Consider the following 25456-nt stretch of genomic DNA (forward strand, 5'->3'; position numbering starts at 1 on the left):
ATTGCATGACATTCTACTTCCTAACTTCTTCCTCTGAAAAACAGGGCATGATCCTATCTGGGGCAAAGGTGTTACGAGGGTTGAGAAGATGCAGAGAAACCGCAAAGTTGAATATTCGGTAGTTGGGCGATATTCTTTCACCTTTACTGGAACAAGAATGAACAAATAAATACAAAATTCTAAATGTTTTACGTTTTTTCTTCTAGGAATACGGGGTGCTTTGCATTCAGGAATACAGAAAAAATAGCAAAGTGGAGTCAAGTACACGTAACAGCTTCATGGGCTTGAAGGATCATCTGGGGCACGACTTGGGCCACCTTTATGTGGAGAGTACTGACCCACACTTAAATACATCTGTACCTTGGTCAATGGTAGAGAAGCCAACAATGGATAAAGTCAATTCCGGGAAGGAAGAAAAAGAGGTGTCTGAAGAGAATACGAGCTCTGGTGACTCCGAAGAAAGCACACATTCTGATAATGAGTCAGAACACTTGAGGAGCGTTTCAGTAGAGCCATGCTTATTAACCAAGACTCACAGACAACTGTGTAGGTCTCCCCGCTTAGAGCCTCACATACTCAAACGCAGCGACATTTTGCAGGACTTTAAACCTGAGGAGTCCCAGACGACGTCCAAGGAAGTGAAGAAGCCCCCTGATGTGGTGCGAGAATACCAAACAAAACTGGAGTTTGCGCTGAAGTTAGGCTATTCGGAAGAACAGGTTCAGCTCGTGCTCAATAAACTCGGTACCGATGCTTTAATCAACGACATCCTGGGAGAGCTCGTCAAGCTTGGAAATAAAAGCGAGGCTGAGCAAACAGTGAGTACAATGACCAGCGTCCCGCGGGACTCGTCTTCCCTGGAGTCTCAGCGGTCTGACTCTCCGATGCAAGAGAGCACAGCGGACGATGGGGAGAATCTAAGGCCAGTTGTCATTGACGGTAGCAATGTGGCAATGAGGTGAGTGGGGAGAGCGTTGCTCATTCTTACCATCTTTGGAAGGTCTTCCTAGTTTCACGGCCATTTCTCTTCTAACAGTTGGGAAAGTCAAGATGATTCTGCATCCCAACAGTGGCTTACGTATTTCTAATTATGTCCCTTTTAGTTTTCTTTCAATCTATTTCCAGGGCGGTCGGCCATTCTCTTAAAAAGAGACCCTCTTTCTCCAGACAAGTCTCTTTTTTCCCCTCATCTGGCTAAATTACTGTGGCATAAAAATTAGCACACGTTCCTGGGGGACTCTTAACCGCTGGTTTTAAATGAAGAACTTGAGTATGATGATACTCAACAATTTTGGAATCTAGTCAGATAAATAGTCTATTTCTGTGTGAAGTCAAATAACCATAGGGAAAAACACCAGTTCTTTTAGAAAAATATTTGTATTGCTTTGGGAACAAATCAAAGTTATAGTTTCAAATTTCTTTTGTTTCACTTAAGAAATGTAAATTCAAAAATAACTCCTTAGGAACTGGGGATAAGAAAAGAACAACTAATATAAAATTCTTTTTACGAATTTTGATAACAACATTTTAAGTGCCTCTAAATTCAATTAGTATAAAGTTAATTTCCCACAATATTCAGAGCACTGTGGGGGATATAAAAATATGTAAAGGTGTCAGTTCTTTCAGAGAGCTTAGAATTTCATATATTGTTTCTTAGAAAGTGATCTGAGGATACCTACCACAGGTATCATCTGGGGAAGCCTCCTATCATCTGGGGAAGCATCTAGAGCAATGCTGTTCAACAGAAATATAATGTAGGAACATACATCATTTTAAATTTTCTGGTACCTACATTAAAAAATTAAACAGGTAAAATTGATATGAATGACATATTTTATTTAGACTCATAGAGCCAAAATATCATTTCAACATGTAATCGATAATGCGATATTTTGCATTATTCTTTTGATATTAAGTCTTAAAATTGGATATCTTACACTTACAGCACATCTCCATTCAGACGAGCCATACTTCGAGTGTTCAGTAACCACCTGTAGCTAGTGGCTACCATACTGGACAGTGCAGTTCTATAGACCTGCCAACTCCACACATAGACTTACCAAGTCCAGGTCAAGGGGTAGCTCCTGCATCACCTTTTGTTACAAGTACCCCAGCTAATAAGAATATGTACTGAAATTTGAGAGCCACTGGTTTTTAGCAGGTGAGAGTAAGGACTTGTACCCGGGATATGAGAAGGACCAACTTATAATCCTCAAAATAACCTTTTCAGGTGGAAACAGTATTATCTTTCTTTCATTTATAAGCATATGAGACTTGCAGGATATTAATTGCTTACCCAAGGTAAAGCATAATTCAAACCCAAGCATGTCTGACTTCAAAGTCCGTACACTCTTTATTGGATAATGAGAGAGAGAAACAAGTTGAAAAGGTTCAAGCCAGGCCTTTTGAGGCCTTGAGTGACAAGCTAGAGAATTTGAACTTGACCCTGATCCAAAGGTAACTGAAGACTTTCGAGGAGAGGATATAAGAGTAGAGTTGTGCCTTATACTGATAACCTGGCAGTGATGCTTAAAGTGGATTATAGGAGGTAGGAGATCAATTTGGATGCATGCAACCCTTTCTGATGAAGTGAAGCGGGCCTAGAGTGTCCTAGAGGTATGAAGCGTATGTATGGCCTCGAGAAGTCTTTCAGTAAAATAACCTCTCTCTTGTTCAGACTTTCCCAAACTTAGCCACAGAATGATTTTTTTTTTCCTTGTAGTCCAGAACTTGTGAACAGTTACCTCAGCAGAGTGATAACTTGTAAGGCCAAAACATCATGAAATCTCCAGGAGAGAGAGTAATGAGAGAAGGTAATAGGATCTGGAGGAACACCTATACCTGTAGGCAGAGATCAGAATCACCAGGGGGAGTCTCAAAAAAATACACCTTCTCTCTACTCTTGGAGAATCTGAATCAGTGGGGCTATGGTAGAGCCCAAATAATAATCTATTTAAGTGCCAAGGTATTTTGATGCATAGCCAGTGTCAAAAATCATTCAGCATGAAATGTGAATATTTACAGGTCGGGAGGGGAAAGAATAGTGTGAAAACCCCGAGGGTTAGAAAAAAGTATAGTGCTAGAAAAACCAAGGACCTACAAATGCCATCAGGACTGGAAGAAGAGAAGGCTTTAAGGAGAGAATATCCTGTGGGTAGTACTGAAAAAAGATCAGAGGACATGGCAGCCAGGAAGTCACTGTCTTCAGGAATGCCATATGGCCTTAAAGGTAGAAGCCCAGTTACAGGGATGTCAAGAAATGCAGGAATAGGGGCGCCTGGCTGTCTCAGTTGGAGGAGTGTGTGACTCTTGATCTCAGGGTTGTGAGTTCAAGCCTCACACTGGGCATGGAGCCTACTTAAAAATTTCAAAAAAAGAAAAAAAAGAAAGAAATAGAGCTAGACCGGTATTCTAGGAAGTTGACAGAGGAAGGGAAGAAAGAGGAGGAAGAAGTGTTGGGGGAGGATTTTGTTTAGTTTGGGGTTTAAGAATGAGCCTGTCTAAGCCCACAGGAGAGGGAAGAGGAAGGCAGTAACCACGGGACAGTTGAACTTTGGAAGCCGAGTTCTGAAGGGGGTACCAAGAAAGGTACCAGTGGAGTACTTGGCGTTGGAGGTAAATGCACTTCTGGACAAGCACAAACAGACCTTGGAAGGGGAAAAGGGCATGAGATTTCTAAAACTTGGAGCCCACAGAAATGAATTTCCAAGATGGATGTCATTTAGATAAATGATGTCACAGTAGGATCAGCCTCACATCCACTCCCATGACTAACACCTAGTTCCCAATGGAAATGAAGATTTCCACTGGAAATAATTGAAAATTTACGTCAGACTCTAAACTCTACTTACCACACATGGTGAAAATCATCCACAGGAAAACTGTGCTACAAAAATAGACGGCATCAGGAAGGCATGTGAACAGTCTATTCTTAAGTAATTAGGAAAACAAACTTCTGCCCCCACACTCGTGTGGCGCCACCCCGTTTCCCTTGCTGGACCGGTGGGACAGTGCAGAGCCTGTTCTTCTCGCCATCATATATTTTAATCTGACACTTAAACTGAAGTGCTCCAGGCATTTCAGGACAGAACAAGTTGACAGGAAATTTTTATTATAGCAGCATTATACTGTCAGTCACAATAAAATGTTGTACCACGTCCATAACTCTGAAAGTGCCAGAGCTCATGAAAATTCATAGTAAGCTTTTATATTCTGCCATTTATAAGATCTACATAAAGTAGGGGAAAAAAGTCATTTAAAAATACCTATCTACTTCAGATTCAAAATCTTAATTTAACAAAAAATGCAGACAGATTTCACCCATTTCTTGTCTCATAAAATAAAACATGCTTTTACTTTTAAAATTAATTGCCCACTCATACTAAGTTAGGCAAAGCTATTATATAATAAATTTGTACACATCATGTTAAAATAACAAGTAAATATGGGGGTGAGTTAAGAATAGAATACTATTTTATTTTCTTTCTCATCTCAGGCAGAAGTAGTCCATATATAAGATGAATATATTTTGGTTTCATTTTTTTTTTTAAGATTTTATTTATTTATTTGAGAGAGAGAATGAGAGAGAGAGAGCACGTGAGAGGGGGGAGGGTCAGAGGGAGAAGCAGACCTCCTGCTGAGCAGGGAGCCCGATGTGGGACTCGATCCCGGGACTCCAGGACCATGACCTGAGCCGAAGGCAGTCGCTTAACCAACTGAGCCACCCAGGCGCCCATATATTTTGGTTTCATTTAAATGCCAGCTATAGAACTGATAGAAAATGATTCTTTAGCTAGAATTTAAAAGTAGGAAGGCAAGGGCATTTTTATTAAAATTACCAAAGTAGACTTTAAAAAAAAAAAAAATGAGTTGTCTATGTACCACCTTTGTGATTCTAAGTAAGTTGTTAAAACTTTCCAACCTTCCTTTTCAGAATTGTAAAAAGGGGAATTCTTATCTTACAGGCTTGTTATGAGAATTAAAGGTAATTCATACCAAGTGCCTGGCATGTCCTAGATGCTCAGTAAATTACAGTTATTGCATTAGAGTTAGATTTTGTATTTCAATCCAGAATATAGTAACTAATGAATGCTTTGTTATCCCAGGGTTTGGTTTGGTTTTGTTTGTTTTTTTTTTCAGTATTTAATAAGCATAGCAATTTCGCAGTCTGTTTTATTTGTATGATTTATGGGAATATTTTAATTCTTGCTTCAAGTTTATATCATCGGTGGTTTTCAGTGATGATTTCTACAGCTTCATAAAGGAGACTTGGGCTCTTAGATCCGGGTGACTTCAAAGTCACGCAGGGACAAGCCATGTAAGCGAGACAGACACCAAAGGCCCTGGGGTTGCAGGGATCCTCCTGTGGTGGTGTGGAGGCCGCATGCTTTACTTCCCGTCGATTAATCTGCTTTTCAAAATGTGCCACACTGATAGAAGTTGTGGGTACGTTTGTTGAATAAGCAAGTCACCAATAATTGACAGTGACCCAGAACTTAGTCCAGCATAATTTGTGATACCTGTTTCACTGCTGAGTGTGTAGGGCGTAAGTGTATTAAAACAGAAAGGTAAACTAAGCTTAGGGAAAGCCCTAAACGTTTCCATATAAAATATTAAGCATTTAGTACGTGTTTGGTTTGTGAAATATGTCCCAGAATGAAATTTATATTTAGTGGAGCTGGACTAATAAATCCTGACAAGAAGTGCAGTTGATTTTAATTCCTTTAAAAAAACCAAACAAACAAACAAACAAACCTGCAAATTGGTCACTGAGCAAATAGGCCTCTTTCCTTAAAGGGACAGATGCTGGATAATATGGATGCACCAGGTTCTGTATGCCCCAGATATGGACACAGAAATAAAGCATGAGTAATATTTATCACATTTCTGAAATGAAATTCTGAGGCTATTGTGATGTTTATTTCCTCCAAGTAGCTTTATAATTTTTCAAACCCTGTGATTCTATTCAACTTAAGGTAGCTCGGCAGTGAGTATTGAACTCGTCTCTGTCCACATGTATCCAGTAGTTTAAGTTCATGTTTTTCCTTAAATCCAGTGCTCTTCAGTCCCATGTGGTGTAAGCTTCCGATGACTCGTCATGTCATTAACGGTGCAGCCCTGTGCGCCACCGGGATGGGAGGAGGATAAGATGACTTGTGTGTCTGTGCACTTTGATTACTGAGAGTCCTCAACTTTTTTTTTAATTGAAATATAATTCACAATGTTATAGGAGTTTCAGGTGTGCACCGTGTTGACTTGACATTATTCACTGTTCACCATGATAAGTGTAGTCACCAAATGTTATTAAAATAATACTGACTATATTCCCAATGTTGTATTTTTCATCTCCATGACTTACTGATTTTTTGGTCCGAAAGTTTGTGCTTCTGAAGCCCCCTTATTTATTTCACCCACCCCTACTCCCCCCACCAGCTTCCCCGGTGGCAACCACCAGTTTGTTCTCTGTATTTAAGTGTGGTTATTCTTTTGTTCTTTGTTCATTTGTTTTGTTTCTTAGATCCCACATACTTGTCTTTCTCTGCCGAACTTATTTTACTTAAGCCTGATAGTCTCTAGGTCCATCCACATTGTTGCAGATGGCAAGATCTCATTCTTTTCTATGACTGATACTCTGTGTGTGTACCCTTCTTTATCCATGTGACTACAGATGAACACTGAGGCTGCTTCCATGTCTTGGCTATTGTAAATAATGCTGCAATAAACATAGGGGTGCAAATGTCTTTTTAAACTAGTGTTTTCCCTTTCTTTGAGTGAATACCCACTAGTGGAATTACTTCATCATGTAGTAGCTCTATTGTTAGCTTTTTGAGGAACCTCCACACTGTTTTCCACCGTGGCTGCACCAGTTTGCATTCCCACCAACAGTGCACAATGGTTCCCATTTCTCCACATCCTCGCCAGTTTGGTTTTTTCGTATGGAGTTGTATGAATTCTCTATATTTTTTGGATACTAACCCCTTGTCAGTTAAATGATTTGTAAATACCTTCTCCCGTTCAGTAGGTTGCCTTTTTGTTTCGTTGGTTTCCTTTATGCAAAAACTTATTTTGATGTACTCACAATAGCTTATTTCTGCTTTTGTGAAACTTATCTGGTCCTGGACTTTTGTTTGTTGGCAGTTTTTTGATTACTGATTCAATTTCATTGCTAGTCATCAGTCTGTTCAATGTTTCTGTTTCTTCCTGAGTCAGTCTTGGAAGATTGTATGTTTCTGGGAATTTATCCATTTCTTCTGGGTTGTCCAGTTTGTTGGTGTATAGTTTTCTCATTATATTCTTTTATAATCTGTACTTCTCTGTGGTGTTCATTGTCACTTCTCTTCATTTTTTATTTATTCATGTCCTCTTTTTTTTTCTTGATCAGCGTGCCTAATGGTTTATCTTTTCAAAGAAGTAGCTCTTGGTTTCATTGATTTTTTTTTTCTATTGTTTTTTTGGTCTCTATTTCATTTATATCTGCTATAATCTTTATTCTTTGCTTCTTTCTAACCTCGGGTTTTGTTCTTCTTCTTCTGGTTCCTTTAGGTGTAAAGTTAGGTTGTTTATTTGAGATGTTTCTTTTTCCTTGAGATAGACCTGTATCAGTATAAACTTGCCTCTTAACACTGCTTTTTCTGTGTCCCAAAGATTTTGGACCATTTGTTTTCATTTTCATTTGTCTCCGTGTATTTTTTTAATTTCCTCCTTAATATTTCAGTTGACCCATTCATTGTTTAGTAGCACATTTTTAAGTCTCTGTGCATTCTTGTTATTTCCAGATTTTTTTCTTGTAACTGATTTCTAGTTTTATACAGTTGTGATCAGAAAAGATGCTTGATATGATTTCAGTCTTCTTAAATTTATTGAGGCTTGTTTTGTGGCCTATTGTGTAATCTGTTCTAGAGAGCGTCCCATGTGTACTTTAAAAATCGTCTATTCTGCTCTTTTTGGAGGAAATGTTTTCTCTGTATCTTTTAGGCTCATCTGGTCTGTCATTCAAATCCACTCTTTCCTTGTTGGTTTTCTGTCTGGGTGATATATCCAATTGATGTAAGGGAGTGTTACAGTCCCCTATTACTGTACTGTCATTTTCTCCCTTTATGCCCTCCCTTAATATTTGCTTTATGTAATTAGGTCCTCCTGTGTTGGGAACATAGATATTTACAATTGTTATATCCTCTTATGGATTGATCTCATTATCATTATGTAGTACCCTTTGTCTCTTGCTACAGTCTTTGTTTTAAAGTCTTACTTTGTCTGATATGAGTATCACTACCCCTGCTTCTTTTTCGCTTCCGTTTGCATGGGGTATGTTTTTCTACCCCTTCACTTTCAGTCTGTATGTGTCTTTAGGTGAGTCTTTTACAGGGAATGTAGAGATAGGTCTTGCTTTTTATCATTCACTGACCCTCTGTCTTTTGATTGGAGCATTTAGTCTATTAATATTTAAAGTAATTATTGACAGGTGTGTACTTACTGCCATTTTCCTCATTGTTTTCTGAGTTTTTTTTGTTTGTTTGTTTTTTTAGTTCTTCTCTGTTCCTTTCTTCTTTTGCTCTCTTCCCTTGTGGTTTGATAACTTTCTTTAGTGTTGTGCTTGGATTCCTTTCTCTTTAGTTTTTGTGTTATCTATTATAGGTTTTTGATTTGTGGTTATCATTGGGTTGACGTTTAACATCTTATGTGTATTAACAGACTATATTAAGTTGATGGTCACTTAAGTTTGAATATATTCTAAAAGCACTAAGTTTTATATTCTAAAAGCACCATATTTTATATATAGATGTCATATCCTACATCTTTTTTATTTTGTGTATCCCTTGACTAATTTTTGTAAATATAATTGATTTTATTACCTTTGTGTTCAAACCTCCATACTGGCTTTATAAGTGATTAATCTACTACCTGTACTACATATTTGCTTTTACCTGTGAACTTGTTTCCTTCCATAATTTTCTTCTAGTTGTGGCCCTTTCACTTAAAGGACTCCCTCTAATTTTTTTTGCAAGGCTCGTTTAGTGGTGATGAACTTCAATTTTTATCTGAGAAACTCTCCTATTCTGAACGATAATCTTGCTGGGTAGAGTATTCTTGGTTGTAGAAGGATTTTTTTTTTTCTTCCTTTCTGCAGTTTGAATATTTCATGCCACTCCTGCAAAGTTTTATCCAAAACTTTATCTTGCCTGCATAATTTCTGCTAAAAAATCAGCTGATAGCTTTATGGGATGCCCCCTGTATGTAACTGTTCTCTCTTGCTGCTTTTAAATTCCCTCTTTATCACCATTTTTTGCCATTTTAATTATTATGTGTCTTAGTGTGGACTAATGTGGGTTCATCTTGTTGGGGTCTCTCTGTGCTTCCTGGATCTGGATGTCTGTTTCCTTCCCCAGGTTAGGAAAATTTTTGGCTATTTTCTTATTAGTTTTCTGCCCCTTGCTCTCTCTCTTCTCCTTCCAGGACTCCTATAATGCAAATGTTATTACACTTAGTGATGTTGCTGAATTCCCTTAAGCTAGTCTCATTTTTTTATTATTTTTTTCTTTTTGCTATTCAGCTTGGTTGCTTTCCATTACCTTATCTTTCAGATCAGTGATCTGTTCTTCAGTGTCTTCTAATCTGCTATTTATTCCTTCTAGTGTATTGTTCCATTACTGAATTCTTCAGCTCTGACAGGTTCTTTTTTATATTTTCTACCTCTTCCTATAAGTTCTGAGATCATCCACTCTTCTCAAGTTAGTGTCTTTTAGGATCATTACTTTGAATTCTTTATTAGGCATATTGCTTATCTCCATTTCATTTAGCTCTTTTACTACTGTGATTTTGTCTTCTTTCATTTAGGACCTATTCCTCTGTCTCCTCATTTTGTCTAACTCTCTATTTGTTTCTGTGTGTTAGGTAGGTTAGCTATGTCTTCTGGTCTTGTAGTGGTCTTGTGTAAAAGAGGTCCTGTGGTGCCTTGTGTCCCGTTTTCAGCCCAGCAAGCTGCAATGATCCGCTTTGCCTGATGTGGGCCTACTGGGTAGAGTTTGGTCCCCAGGCTGTTGAGAGGCCTGAGACAACTGCCATGGTTGGATTATGGGCAGGCCAGCAGTCAGAGTAGGTGTCTGCCATTAGCCTCTCTGCCGCATCTGCAGGTGCACCAAAGGGCAGGGCTTACTCCCTATGCAGCCAGCTAAGAGGTTGGGCTGCTGGAACTGTGGGCATGCTGGTGTGCTGGGACATCTCTCCCTCCCCAGACAGGAGTCACTTGGCAGTTGTGCTGGTCCCTCTGGGGTTGCCTGCAGGATATGGTGAGGGCAAGAGCTGCTTTGGAGGTATGCCCACCAAGATGGGTGGATTAGATGGGACAGGTCCGCAGGGGAATGTCAGGGCACGGTTTATGGTGCTCGCAAGGTAGATGGAGAGTTGATAGGGCTGACTGCTACAAGCATCTGGCTATCTGGGCGGGGGAGGATGGGGATGAGAAATGGCACCCACTGGCACTTTTGTTCTTGGAGAAATCTCTTGCGGTTCTCTGCCCCTCCCTCCATCACATAGTCTAAGATCAGTCAATAAAGCTCTTACATGTATACCCCAGGCACTTTTCAAACTGCTCTTACTATGCTGTGTCTCAGTGGAGTTATTTATTACCCTGGCTCTTTAAGGGCAGGGACTCAGTTTCATATTGCCCTCTGGCTCTCCTGCCATTAAGCCCACTGATTTTTTTTTTTGGTTCCCTGAGTTGAGCCCCGATGATTTTTAAAGCTCCTGAAGTTAAGCCCCACTGGTTTTCAAAGCCAGATGTTCTGTGGGCTCATCTTCCCAGTGCAGGTCCCTGGTGCCAGGGGCACCCGCCATGGGGTCTGATCCCCTTGCTTCTCCCTCCCATTTGTGGTTATTCCCACCAGAGGTTTGGCTCCCAACCAGGGCTCCACCCCTCCTTGCCTTTGCTGTAAAGCTTCCTTCTTACGAGTCACTGTAAAAGGTCTGTTCTGTCAGTCTTCAGGTCATTTTCAGGATTTGTTATAAGGATGTAGCTGTCATTGTATCCGTGGGTCAAGTTGAGCTCAGGATCCTCCTCTTCTGCCATCTTCCCAACTCTAGTACTTGATTTCTTTAGTATGCTTCCATGACCTGGTCACCTGACTTCATTAGAATTAACTGTATCTCTGTATTTTGCTTTAGCTTCTACCCATTATATGAGTAGTAAACAAGAAAAACCCCAGAGCCTCATCACTCCCCCTACATGATGATGTACCACAGAGTCTCCTGTCAAGTAGAATGAAAACTAGGCACACCACTCTTCTCTTTCTGATATGAACGAATTATTCAAACTCCTCCCCACGCCTTCCCCAATCATGGCAAGTCCTCTATCTTGGTCATGGAACCAAGATTTCTGGATTTGGGTCAAATCTCCTGACTAGCAGATGGGCTTTATTGTTGCATGCACGTTTGTGCAGAGTATTAGGATAAATATTTTCTTTGCTAATAATGTCAGCCAGACCACTTTTGGCTAGTAGGATCCCTGCTTGTATTGCCTCTCTGATAATGATAAGAAGCCACCAAAAGAATTCAAGCAGGGGAAGAGGAGCATATCAAATATGCCTTTAAAAAAGTTCACTATGGGGTGCCTGGGTGGCTTAGGCAGGTGAGCATCTGCCTTTGGCACGGGTCATGACCCCAGGGTCCTGAGATTGAGCTCCCTGCTCAGCAGGGAGCCTGCTTCTCCCTCTGCTGCTCCCCTGGCTTGTGCACTCTCTCTCAAATAAATAAATACAATCTTTTTAAAAAAAAATTCACTGTGTAAAGAAATTTAGAGAAGGATTTCAGCACTAAGATTGCAGACAAGGAAGCCTACTTATATTTGAAAATAAATGCAAAGGTTAAATTGTGGGCAACTGGAAAAAAAGATGAACTAAAAATATTCATTGCTTTTGCATACCAAACAGCAGGGAATGGAGAAATTAACCGTTTCTACCTCCACTCCTAAAAAAGGCTTGTGATAGGAACCAGCTGGTGTTAGTACAAATCTGTGTTAACAGGGATGTACACAAACACTCCAGGTGAATGGCTGAAAGTTTGAACAGAAATCAGACATAGATTTTAGAGTATGAGCAGAGAAAATGTGTAAGTTGTGATAACTTTTCTTGATATATACCAAGACTAGTGGGGTAAACCCAGATATTTATAAAATACGAGCAGAGTTTAGCAATCTATATAATGGGATTTAGCTTCTGATCTTGAAACGCACAAAGGCTTTCATGTATCTAATCTGGTTTGTGAGGCTTTGTGAACTTGAGAACTCGTTTCAATGTAAATTTGAATATTGAAGGTCATCTTAGCTAGGCTCTAAAATGTGCCTCCAGTTATTTGGTGGATTTGCTGTCCTATTGCCTGTTTCACACTTAAGTACAGCCCCAATATATACTTAATAAAATCTTCCTGGACACCTAGTCCACACATGTTTGGTTTACACAAAGAGAGAGCTTTCATTCAAATTTGGTTTTGGTTCTCAACAAAAATTAATCAAAATTCTGTGCAGCAGACCTATGTGGTCCAGCATGGTGACTACTAACCACATGTGGCTTTGAGCTCTTGTAGTGTATCTAGTCCAAATTGAGATATTCTGTAAATGTAAAATACATACCACATTTTGAAAAAGTATGTGAAATATATCAATAACTTTTATGTTGGTTATGTCTTAAAATGATAATTTTTGGTAAATTGAGTTAAATGAAAGATTACTAAAATTAATTTCAAACAAAATTAATTTCAACTGCTTTTTACTTTTTTTTTTTTTTGCTTTTTGCATTTAAAAATGCACTGTGCTAGATTATTTAAAATTGTGTATGTGGTTCACATTATATTTCTATTAGATAGTCTCTCAGTGGAATGCTTTTTATGCCCCAGCTTAATTGGGGCTTACCATTAACTAAAGGACAGCTTAATATCCCCCTAGGTGAGTATCCTAGGTATTACTTACAGGTTAGTTGGCGGTGTCCCATTTCTCTTACTGTTGTAAAGAAAGTCCTTAGAGATTACAAAAAGAAACAATCATGACTAGTTTTTTCCGTTTTTAATTATATCAGTATGGAGTATAACAAAGACAAATATTAGTAATATTCCACTGCATCTCTTTATAATCCTAAATTCACAATTCTGGATGGCATCAACCATGAATTTTAATAGGCCAGTAGTCAGTAAACTTTCCTGTTATCTCAAATGTGTTTAAACCTTACTGTAGGAATCAGCAACAGTAGTAATCCCATTACATATGAATAAAGTTAATTACAGATCCCCCAAGTAGTGTTACCAATTATAAGAAATGGGAAATGTTTACCCAGTTATAAAAATAGGAAAATGTGATTAGGGTCTATGTTTTCTACTTTTGCTGAAATTGAAGACATTTTTATAACTACTTAACAGATATGTTCTCTTCAACATCTTTAGACTAATGACCCACTTGGATCAAGATCAGCTAGATGTGCTTCCTAATTTTGGCTTCAAATTATGGACCTTATAAGGTCAACACAGTCTTTCCCGTTTCCTTCTTCCTTACGGTTTTCCATCCTCAAGACTCTCTTGACCCCACTGCTCTTATATCCATAACCAAGTGGAGGGCGATTGTAAACTGTTTTACATTTCATATAGTTTCATTATTGTAAATTGGTGATTTTTCAGACTTTTTTTTTCTTAAGCGGTATAATCCTGCAAATCTTGGAAGCACTTTTTTTAAACAGACAAAATCAGAATTCTGTTTGATTTGAGTGCTACAGGTGGGCTTTGTTTCTACTTAAAAATTCCCTTCCCTGCTGTCTAGAAGTGTCTCTGAGCCACAGTGTGGAAGTTTTGAACACAACTTGATGAACCCTGATGAAATGATCGCCAATAACGGAGTATAGATTTAGTTTCTGGTGGTACATTCAGTGTTCAGCACCATAACAACTGGGTTTAGCTTCAGAGTGCTCTTGGTGTATTGGAAAAAAGATCAGAGATCCTAAATCTGAGCAGCTATTAGAGTGACAAAATAGACTTCATTCAGTTGTATGAGTCTGCAGTGTAAAAGAAAATTTTGGATTCCCATAAGGCAGCACATGAAATTCATTATACATTATCACACAATATAAAATTTAGACTACAATGATAGAAAGTAAAATTTTCTCTTATTTCCATATTCAAGGTTATATCCAGCTGCACTCCTTTCTCCCTATTTAAGGAACATAGGATAGATGTGAGAATTTCTTTTAAACAATCCTAAAACATTGAAAAAATACAGGATCAGTGAAGAAGGTCTTAAAGCCATTTTTTAAAGAGTTCTTTAAAAGTAAAATATTTTCACATGTCCAACATGGTTTGTGTATGATCAGGCCTAAAAATTGAAAAAAATACCAAGTTATGAAATATTTGAAGAGCACCTGGGTCTGTTAATAATTTAGTGTTCAATATTTTTATTAGTGTTCTTATCATGTTACAGTTACTCTGTGATTAACATCCAGTGCACCCCGACTTCCTGTGATGTAACGAAGCTAAATCTAAACTTGAAGGAGTTGGTGCAAAAGATTCAAATATGGTTCTCTGGTTTAAAGGGGTACCTTTGACTCTTAAATTTTTCATTGTAACCACTTCACTGACAACCCTGGGAACTTGTGTTCTTACGGGTAGCTTAATGTAATAATGGCCCATTAAAGCCACTGGAGTTTTATAATCATCCTTGCACCTTCAAGTGGAGAATAGAGCGTACTTATAGGTCACATTTTTGACTTAAATAAAAAAGGATATATACAAGGTTATTAAAAAAGGCAATTCTCTTTTCAGTCCTCTGGTTACCTTGATTACTTTTTGGTTTCAGTTTAGTGATCTCCAGACATGAAATATATCGTTCTCAAAATCATAATTTACTATCAGTGGTGAGATTAAAGCTAATAAAGATTTATTTTATTGGTTTCGTTTTCATTCCAAAGCAAGTTTTTCCATCTTGCACAAATTAGGACTACAAGGTCATGAGAGAGTAAAGGCACTAATAACTCTGTGTGTCCTGGGCGCGCTGCTGAGCACCTTACAGACGCTGCCAACTACCATAATAATTAGCTATGCTAATGTATTACTAATATGACATTCTAGGTATTATTTTTATAATTGGATTTTAGATCAGTTATGGAAAGATTGTTTTAAGAATTGCTTTCCTTGGATCATATAAGTAATATACTTGCTACATAAATGTCAAAACGAGAATAAAAGTCACCAGTGATTTCCAAGTATTTTTTTTTTCGTAAGTTCACCATCTTTTTTTTGTTGAAGTATAGTTGACAGATATTGTATTAGTTTCAGGTGTACAACATAGAGATTCAACAATTATGTGCGTTAGAAAATGCTCACTACAGTGAAATGCATTTACCATCTGTCACCATACAAAGTTATTAAAGTATTATCGACTGTCTTCTCGAAGGTGTACGTTCTACCCCTATGACTTATTTTATAACTGGAAGCTTGTACCTCTCAGTCCCCTTTGCCTATTTCAGCTATTCCCCTATAGCCCTCCCCTCTCGCAGCCACCAATTTGTTCTCTGTATTTTTGAGTCTGATTCTTATCATTTGTATGTTTGTTTTGGTATTTTGTTTTCTTTTTTAGATTCCTTATATAAGTGAAACCACGTGGTATTGGTCTTTCTCTGTCTGACTTATTTCACTTAGCAGAATACCCTCTGAAGGGTGTCTCGGTGGCTCAGTCATTAAGCATCTGCCTTCGGCTCAGGTCATGATCCCAGGGTCCTCGGGTCGAGCCCCGCATCGGGCTCCCTGCTCAGCGGGAAGCCTGCTTCTCCCTCTCCCACTCCCCCTGCTTGTGTTCCTCTCTCTCTCTCTGTCTCTCTCCGTCAAATAAATAAAATCTTAAAAAAAAAAAATACCCTCTAGGTCCATCCATGTTTTCATGAATGGCAAGATTTTATACTTTTTAAGATTAGGTAATATTCCATTGCATTATCTACACCACATCTTCTTTATCCATTCTTCTACTGGTAGACAGTTAGGTTGCTTCCCTATTGTAAATAATGCTGCAGTAAACACAGGGGTGCATATATCTTTGCAAATTAGTGTCTTCTTTTTCTTTGAGTAAATACCCAGAAGTAAAATTACTGGACTGTATAGTATTCCTGTTTTCAATTTTTTGAGGAACATCTATACTGTTTTCTGTAGTGGCTGAACCAATTTATAATCCTACCAGTAGTGCTTGAAGGTTCTCTTTTCTCTACTTCCTCACTAATATTTGTTATTTCTTGCATTTTTGATACTAACCATTCTGACTTGCTTGAGGTGATATCTGATTGTGGTTTTGATTTGCATTTCTCTGACGATTAGTGATGATAGGCATCTTTTCATGTATCTCTTGGCCATCTATTTCTTATTTAGAAAAGTGTCTGTTTGGATCCTCTGCCAATTTTTTAATCAGATTGTTTGTGGGGTTTTTGAGTTGTGTTTTTGTTTGTTGTGTGAGTTCTTTATAAGATACATCATTTTGCAAATATTTTCTCCCGTTAGGTAGCTTGCCTTTTTATTTTGTTAATGGTTTTCGTTGCTGTGCAAAAGCTTTTGAGTTTGATGTATTCCCAGCCGTTTATTTTGGTTTTGTTTCCTTTGCCTCAGAGACAGATCCAGAAAAATAGTGCTAAGGTTGATGTCCAGGAGATCATGGCCTAAGTTTTCTTCTAGTAGTTTTAGGATTTCAGGACTTACATTTAGGTCTCTAATCCATTTTGAGGCTTGGGGTTTTTGTGTATGGGGTAAGAAAGTGAGTGGTCCAGTTTCCCCAGCACCATTTATTGAAGAGACTATCCTTTCCTCATTGTATATTCTTGCCTCCTTCATCATAGATTAATTGACCATAGAAATGTGGGTTTGTTTCTGGGTTCCATTGATCTGAGTCTGTTTTTGTGGCAGTACCGTACTGTTTTGATTACTACATCTTTGTAGTCTCTCTTGAAATCTGGCATTGGGACACCTGCAGCTGGTTTGTTCTTTCTCAACATTGCTTTGGTTATTCGGGGTCATTTGTAGCTCCGTATAAACTTTAGAATTAACTTGTTCTAGCTCTGTAAAAAAATAATATTGGTATTTTGATAGGGATTGCTTTGAATCTGAAGATTGCTTTGGGTAGTATGGACATTTTAACAATATTTATTCAGGTCCTTTATCTGTGTCTTACAGTTTTCAGAGTACAGGTTTTTCACCTCTTTCATTGAATATCTTCCAAGGTATTTTATTCTTTTTGATGCAGTTGTAAATGGGATTGTTTCCTTAATTTCTCTTTCTGCTAGTTCATTATTAATGTATAGAAATGCAGAACTTTATTCCCTGTTTCTTCCAATTTTTTTCATACCCTTGTGCTCAAAAAAAGATGCTTGATTTCAATCTTAAATTTGTTGAGACTTGTTTTGTGGCCCATGTGTAATCTATCCTGGAGAATGTTCCATGGGCGCTTAAAAAGAACACGTGTATTCTCTTTTTGGAGGGAATGTTCTGTCTGTATCTGTTAGGTCTGTCTTGTCTAAGTGTCATTCAAAGCTACTGTTTGTTGATTTTCTGTTTGGGTTATGTAAGTGGGGTATTAAATTCCCCTATTATTGTATTACTGTCAATTTGTTTTATGTTAATATTTGTTTTACATTAATATTTATGTATTTAGGTGCTCCTATGTTGAGAACATAGATATTTACCATGTTTATATCCTCTTGTTGGATTGATTTATCATGTAATGTCCTTTGTCTCTTGTTACAGTCTTTGTTTTAAAGTCTATCTTGATATAAATATTATCCCAATTTTTTTTCACTTCCATTTGCATAGTGTATGTTTTTCTATCCCTTCAAGTCTGTATGTGTCTCTAGGTCTGAAGTGAGTTGCTTGTAAGATCATAGAGATCAGTTTATCATTCAGTGGTGCTATGTCTTTGGGTTGGAGCATTTAGTCCATTTACATTTAAAGTAATTGATAGGTATGTACTTATTGCCATTTATCCTTTTGGTCATTGTGTTCTGGTTGTTTTTATACTTCTCTGTTGGTTTCTTCTCTTGCTCTTGCCTTGTGATTGATGACTGTCTTTAGTGTTCTGCTGTACACAATCAGATATCACTTTCTCTTATGTGTATTTATTACAGGTTTAAGTATATAGCCGTTTATATGAAGTTGACGGTCACTTAAGTTTGAACACATTCTAAAAGATTATATTTTACATCTTTGAGCCCCTTGCCTAGTTTCTGTAGATAGAATTTTACTACTTTAACCTTTGTACTAGCTTTATAAATGATCTGCTACCATTATGTTTGCTTTTACCAGTGAAGTTTTTTCTTAATTTTCTTCTAGTTAGGGCCTTTTCTTTTCACTTAAGGAAGTCCCTTTAATATTTCTTGTAAGACTGGTTTAGTGGTGGTGAACTCCTCTAACTTTTGTGTGCCAAACTGTTTTTCCTTCAGTTCTGAAGGGTAATCTTTCCAGCTTGAGTATTCTTGACTGTAGGTTGTTCCCCTTTCAGCACTTTGAGTATATCCTGCCCCTCTCTTCTGGCCTGCAAAGTTTCTGCTGAAAATCAACTGATAGCCTTATGGGGTCTTCCTTGAATGTAATTCTTTTTTCTCTTGCTGCTTTGAATATGCTCTTTAATTTTTGCGATTTTAATTAGTATCTTGGTGTGAAACCCCTTGGGTACCTGCAGGAGTTGCCGCCGTGTGCCCCAGGGAGGAGGCATGCTCAGGATCCTTTTACTACTTACATCTTCCTCCCGGTACCTCCAACGTTCTTTACGAGCATGGCAGGCAATATGTTAGTTCAAAGCAAATACTCAAACCAAAGGTAATTAAAAAGAAACTCCTTTGGCTTCCCTTTTTTTCAGTGCCATTAAAAGAATTGAAAAGAGGCAGTCCCTGTAATAGATGCCTTGTTCCATTTTCGGATTTCTCCATGTTTTCGGGTACTCTTCATGTCTATCACTGGATGATAAGTTATAATTTTAAAGTAACCCTTCCCATCCTTTGGTTAACCCAGTTAATGTGTGTATATATAACTTAAGGAAGTGTAGGAAATCCTCTTTCCTAGATATGGCTGATGGAATGGCTGGCCCATTTCTCCCTCTTCTAGGTCCTGTTTTGAAGCGAACTACATGAAAATATGTACTTTCCTGAATTTTTCTCTGTATTACAAAATATGCCTTTATACCCCATTAACCCTCATAGGTGACTAACCTAATGCCACGTTAATAAGCAAGTAAGCTGCAGTTCTCCATTGAGAAGTATACATTGTGTTGTTACAGCAAATCATGTTGAGTGCTAATGGAATTGACAAAAAAGTTGAATTCGTGTACTTTTCAAATTTGTTACAGAAGTATATATGGTTAGAGACAGTGAATTTACAGAATGAAAAGTTAGGATAGTGAAAGTCTTATCAAGAATATGTTTTCAAGATACTCTGTGTTTATTTTAGTTCCCCTGGTTTCCAGTTTCTAGTTCACAGGGAGTTGCTTCTGTGTGTGAGTTAGAGTCCCTCTGTAGAAGTATCAGGGTTACCCCAGCCAACTCAGTAGCCCTTTCTGCAGCTTGGTCTGCAAATTAATTTCATGTTACTGTCTGGTACAGGCTGTACAATGAATTACAGAATCTGCTGGGGAAGTTGCAATGACTAATAAATCCGCAATTAGTTTCCCTTGTGGTTTATTAGTTGCCACTGACGTTCTGAAGTCTCTCTTCTTCAGACTTTGGCCCATAGCCTGGCAGCTCCCTAGCACACATTTACTAACTCAGATGCCTTGTCTCCCAGAAGTTTCAAAAATACTCTAACTGGAGTAGAGAATATGGTAGTTTATACAGCAGGTCTCTTCGCAACACATTAACCCTCACTGGGAGACAAGAGGTGACCTCAGATCCGCTCGGGAACCTCACAGGTGAAAGAGTAGGGGAAAGGTGGTCTGGGGATTCTGGGTGAAACATGAAAAAACAAGAAATTGCAGAATACATTGCTCTAGGATCCTTAAGAAACAACAGGAAATGATTAAGGTAGGAGGAAAAAGACACCTTTATAAGGCTTGGTAACCCTGCAGTCTTGAGTTTCCTTTTGCCTTCACCTCTCTCCATCTTTTCCCAAAACTCTGGGAAAACCTCTTTCCCAAAGCCAGTCCCTGAGGAACTGTGTATGCTTACCATCCAAGCACCCCGTCTCTTCCTGGTGCTTGAATCCCACCCACAGCAAGGCTGACAAAACAGCCAGGGGGATTAGGGGTCTATTCTGATCTGCCCCCTACATGGTCAGAGCTGCCTGAGGCCACGGCACTCCGCTTTGAGGGGGCTCGGCCTTGGCCCCCACCATGTCTCTTCCCCGCGTCAAACCTCCACGCAAGCAGCCGGTATCCCTCTTCATGCGTAGGGCTGTAGGACTAAAGACATGTGATCGAGGACCTTGGTACATCCTTGCAGATCTCTCCGGAGCACTGGAAAATAACTCTTAAGACAGAGAATATCAGGGGCGCCTGGGGGGCTCAGTCAGTTAAGCGTCTGCCTTGGCTCAGGTCATGAGCCCAGGGTCCTGGGATCGAGTTCCCACATCAGGCTCCTTGCTGAGCAAGGGGTCTGCTTCTCCCTCTGCCTGCCTCTGTCTCTGATAAATAAAAATCTAAAAAAAAAAAAATATATATCAGCTAGGAACGGGGCACATATACTCCTTCCATATCTGATCCACCCAGCAGTCCTGGCTAACTTGTAAAAGGCATCGGACTCCTCACAGCCCTCAAGGGATCAGGCTGATTTTCCTCACCCTAAGGTGAAAAGTTGGTTCGTATGGCTCTCTATACTGTTTAGTAGCCTGACTCTTTTTGTTTCCCCTTCCTTCCAAGTCATCAGGGCAACTATCTGCCAACCGGATGCTTTCATTCTAGGACAATCTCTTATCCAAATTCTCAAGACTCCTTTTTCCATTATCTTCATCATTTCTGCTTCCCTAGCTATGTTGTGCATGTTGAATGTAGGGGATCTTGGAGGTAGAGCTCACATCAGAACATTCAAGTAAGGCTAGCAAGGGAAGTTATTCTCAGACCCTAAAGCCATTGGGAAGTATCTTCTCAGTCCCAGGCAAAGAAGGCAAAGGGAAGTTAGGGGGAGAAGAAACAACAGCAAGAAGGCTTGAGAACCAGGGGAAAGGAGCCTAGAGTTTAATTCATTCTTTCTGACTGTCCCAGTTCATTCTTTTATTTCCTGGTATTCAGAGATACAAATAATCCTTTTAAGTAGGGCATTTCTAAAAATCCCTATAAATCAATTTGCCTACTTCAAGTGAGCCTTTCTCTGGTCATTGCAAAGCAGGATTTTTATAAGCATGCTTATTCCAAACATGAACAGAGTAAAATAAGCCTTTTAAGAAAGTTACCTGCTGGTAGACTTCTTGTATTCTTCTACCATTAAAGCCAGTGGTGAACCACATGCCAACTTTGAGCCTGTGTTATATAGGAACTCAGAATTTGCAGTGAGAATTTGGAATTTTCCCTGCGAACCCAATCCCACTGAGTCAAAGGACATGTTTTATCAAACATTCAGGGTCTCTTACCTAATCAAAGGTGGCCACAGATCTTCCAACAAATTCAGCATCAGAAGGACTCACATGAGGTATACCATCTTTATTGCCAAATTGTTGAAATAAAAAAGAAATCAAGGCCCAAAAGAACATGCCAATTCATAAATATAGAATTAGCTATTTTTACTACTGAGAAAATGCATGCAGACATAGCCCGTAAGTGACTACAGAACTATAATGAATTTTCTTCTCTATTTATATGGAATTAAAACTTCAGTTCTTAAACATCATCCTACTTATTTTAGTAAATACTCAACTGATAGTTCATTTGCACCAGGAGCTGCAGTGTGTTTGCTCTGATGTCCTGTTTTTATAATTCTTTATCAGAACCTCCTACAAGTATTGTATCCAGCACATGTGATGATGCACATCCTTCAACACGCCTCAGTAAGGGGAGATTAAGTTCATTCTCCTAAAGCTCTCCTAGTCTGGAGAAGTCCCAGCTGCAGTTTGGAACCACCAGTCATTTATCTGCTTGGGCTTTTAATATTTCTGGGGATGATTCTGGGCCTTGGTAGCTGGGAGGCACTTCCAAGGCAACAGCAACCATTCCAGGGTTTTCGTGGTTAGCACTCATTTCTTTGGTCTGATCAGGAGGAAAAGATCGTCTGGGAAAGTGTCAGAGACTCAGACCCCCTCTACACATCCACCCTTGCCTGCCTCTCCCGCCCCCACGAGCCCCGAGCCTGGGTCAAGCATGAGAGCCCATTGCTAATTGCATTGAACCTGATTTCATATTAGTGTGGGGTGTTACTATACCTGGATATGGAATTACTATGTTTTAGAGAAAGCACGCCTTCAACTTTATAAAGTACTGCCAAATTGTTCTCCTGAATAGTTACACCAATTTACACTCCCACCTGTAACGTATGAGTTCCTGCTTTCACACATCCTTGGCAACATCTGGTGTTTGCAGACTTTATTTTTTCCAATCTTATGGGTGTGAAGTGGTGTCTCATTTTTGGCTTTAATTTGCATGTCTTCACTATTGAGCATCTTTTCATATGTTCGTTGGTCATTTGGGTTTCCTCTTCTGTGAATTCACTGTTCATATCTTTTGCCTTAAAAAAGTGGTTACCCTTCTCAATGTATAGGAGTATTTTATATACTAAGCACCACCTTTTCTTTGGTCCTATACATTGCAATACCTTGTCCCAATCTATGGCATTTTTGTTTATTCTTTTGTACAAGCTTTATGTATGCAAATCTTTCAGGCTTTTCCTTGATGGCACATGATTGTGTGTCTTCTTTAGGAAGTATTTCCCCATCAGGGCACCTGGGTGGCTCAGTCAGCTAAGCCTCCGACTCTTGTTTTCAGCTCAGATCATGATCTCAGGGTCATGAGATTGTGCTGAGCAAGGAACCTGAAACGGGGCTCAGAGTCTGCTTAAGATCCTTTCTTCCTCTCCCTCTACCCCTCCCCCTGCCCACACCTGTGCACACGCTCTAAAATAAAACCTTAAAAAAAAAAAATTCCCCATCCTAATGTATGTCCTATAATTTCTTTTAAAAGTTTCACAGTATTTTTCATATTTAAATCTTTGATCTACAGTTTATTTTTGTGTATGGTAGGAGATAAAAATACAGTTGTTTTCCATATAATCAGTTGCCCTAGGACCCTGGTAAATGGTCCATCTTCATTAATTTCTAATGTCACTTATACACATGTATTACCTTCAGCTCACTCTTGTTATATGTTTTGTTTTTTAATCTTTGCCTGTACCAGTATAACCTTGATTGGATTTCTGTAGTTTTATACTACGTATTGCAACTAACAGGAAAGTTCTTCCTCTGTTGTTCAATATTGCTTAACCATTCTGGTCTTTTGTTTTCTCATAGTAATTTTAGGATGAGCCTCTCAGGTTCCCTGAAAATCCCTTTGAGGACTTTTATTGGAATTGCAGTGGACTTACAGATTAATCTGACAATTGCCATCTTCATAAATAAATAAGAGTCTCGCCATCCATGAAAATGATACATTATTGTTCCTTTCATTCAGGTCCTCACTTATGCCCTTCAATACAGGCTTTCCATTTTGATTTGCTCCATAAAGCTCCTGTCTATCTTTTCCTCTTTAGATTTTAGTTTTTGTTACTTTCACAAATGGGATTTTTTTTTTAAGATTTATTTATTTTAGAAAGAGAGCAAGAGTGAGAGGCAGAGGGAGAGAGAAAATCCTGAAGCAGACTCTCTGCTGAGCACAGAACCTGACACAGGGCTTGATCCCAGGACCCTGAGATCATGACCTGAGCTGAAATCAAGAGTCAGCTACTTCATTGACTGAGCCACCCAGGTGCCCCTACAAATGGGATTTTTTAGTTAAAATTTTAAATTGGTTTGCTAGTGTAGAGCAATACAAATTTTTGAACTAGAACCTTGTATCTTCAATGTAATAACATTGTCCAAGAATATTGTCTGTATGATACAGTTTCTTGCTGTCTGTTGTAATCTGTTCTGGGGCCTAGTACATAGCCAGTTTCATGAATCTTCCACATGTATTTGAAATGATTTTCTCATTTTGTGCAGGTTTCTGTGTATGTCCATTAGGTCAAGCTTGTAAGTGATTGCCCTAGTTATCTGTATTCTTAGTACATTTCCTGCTTCATCATTCAACTGATATTTTCTTTCTACTAATCCAGTCATCTTTTGCATTACTCGTTTGGAGACTCAGTTCACAGTTATAGCATCCTTGTGAATTCTCTTTTTACTATTATTTGATAGCTTTTTTGTCCTTCTAACGTTTTTACATGAAAATACACATTCATAGAGCTTTCCAAGTTTTCTTTAGCTACAAATGATAGAAAACTTGCCTACAGTTTCTTAAATTGAGAGGAGGTATTTTTTTCTCAAATAACAAGGTAAGAGATAGGTGTGGATCCATCTGCTCAGAAACCCAGGCTCTTTGTATGTGTCTGTGTATCGTTCACACTGTGGTACCTTTCATCCTCTTGCTGGCTTTCTCCCTATGAGGTATTGTTGGATGGGAGCACGGGGCAGGGGGTTGTGGGGCAAGGAGAGGGCAGTAACAACCTTTACCGTCAGTAGCAGATGGGATAATACCTGTTTCAGCATCTAGAGAATCTTTGTCCCATGACTGTAAATGATTTGCTGTTGCCACACATCTTGTGAACATTCTTTGCAGAAATGGAAGATCTTATCTTCTGAGTCAGATGTGACCATTTCCCTTCCCAAGTGAAGTCACCAGGGAGAAAGTGCTGATGCAGTTCTCTCTTTAGAGCCAGAAACAGTTAAATGCTCAGGCCTCAGGAAACCACGTGTCATTAACGACTAGCAAGGCACAATATACTTAGATTTCAAAGCATTAATACAAGATAAAAATATGGTCAGGCGTCAGTGAATGTTTGTATTTAGGAATAATATGTATAGTCTCTCAAGAGATGCTACCAGTCTTTTCTGTAGTTTTTCGGAAGACTGATTGTAGTATTTTCTATGAAACTCAGCATCACTGTGTCATTTGCTGGGGCATTGGCAGGGCCATCGAGCAGCCTGAGTTACCTAGGAACCAGGACCTCAAACTCCTTCCCTTATCCCTCCCTCTGAAGCTTCCACTGCATCTGAGTCCACCTGTCACCTTGCCCCAGAACATTCTATAGAACAGGAACAGTCTATGTGGTTTGCATTTATAGGCTTCAGGATCTACAAAGCAAGCTGGGCTTTCTGTTTTGTCCTTGAAATGATTATTTAGATGGTGCTAGTACTTCCCAAGGGGTCTAGTAGAATATGTTAATACACCTAATATTTGATTTGTGCTAAAAATTAACAGAGCATTTACTTACCTTATTTCCTTCACACTGAGGAGTAAAGAATATCTGTCTCCATTATGGAGCTCAAGCTGCAAAAAAATACAAAAAAAAAA

General features: G+C 38.8%; 1 protein-coding gene across 4 annotated transcripts in view; it reads left to right on the forward strand.

Moving 5' to 3' along the window:
* The window catches only part of ZC3H12C (zinc finger CCCH-type containing 12C), a 68951-nt gene that overhangs the window by 31101 nt on the left and 12394 nt on the right, over nucleotides 1–25456 (forward strand). For all 4 annotated transcript variants that reach the window (XM_027579314.2, XM_027579316.2, XM_027579313.2 and 1 more), the window contains exon 2: nucleotides 207–958. In XM_027579314.2, the coding sequence (XP_027435115.1) occupies nucleotides 207–958 (752 nt within the window). The remainder of the gene's footprint in view (nucleotides 1–206; nucleotides 959–25456) is intronic.

The sequence above is a fragment of the Zalophus californianus genome, chromosome 11 (assembly GCF_009762305.2).
Source record: "Zalophus californianus isolate mZalCal1 chromosome 11, mZalCal1.pri.v2, whole genome shotgun sequence".
NCBI classification, from domain to species: domain Eukaryota; kingdom Metazoa; phylum Chordata; class Mammalia; order Carnivora; family Otariidae; genus Zalophus; species Zalophus californianus.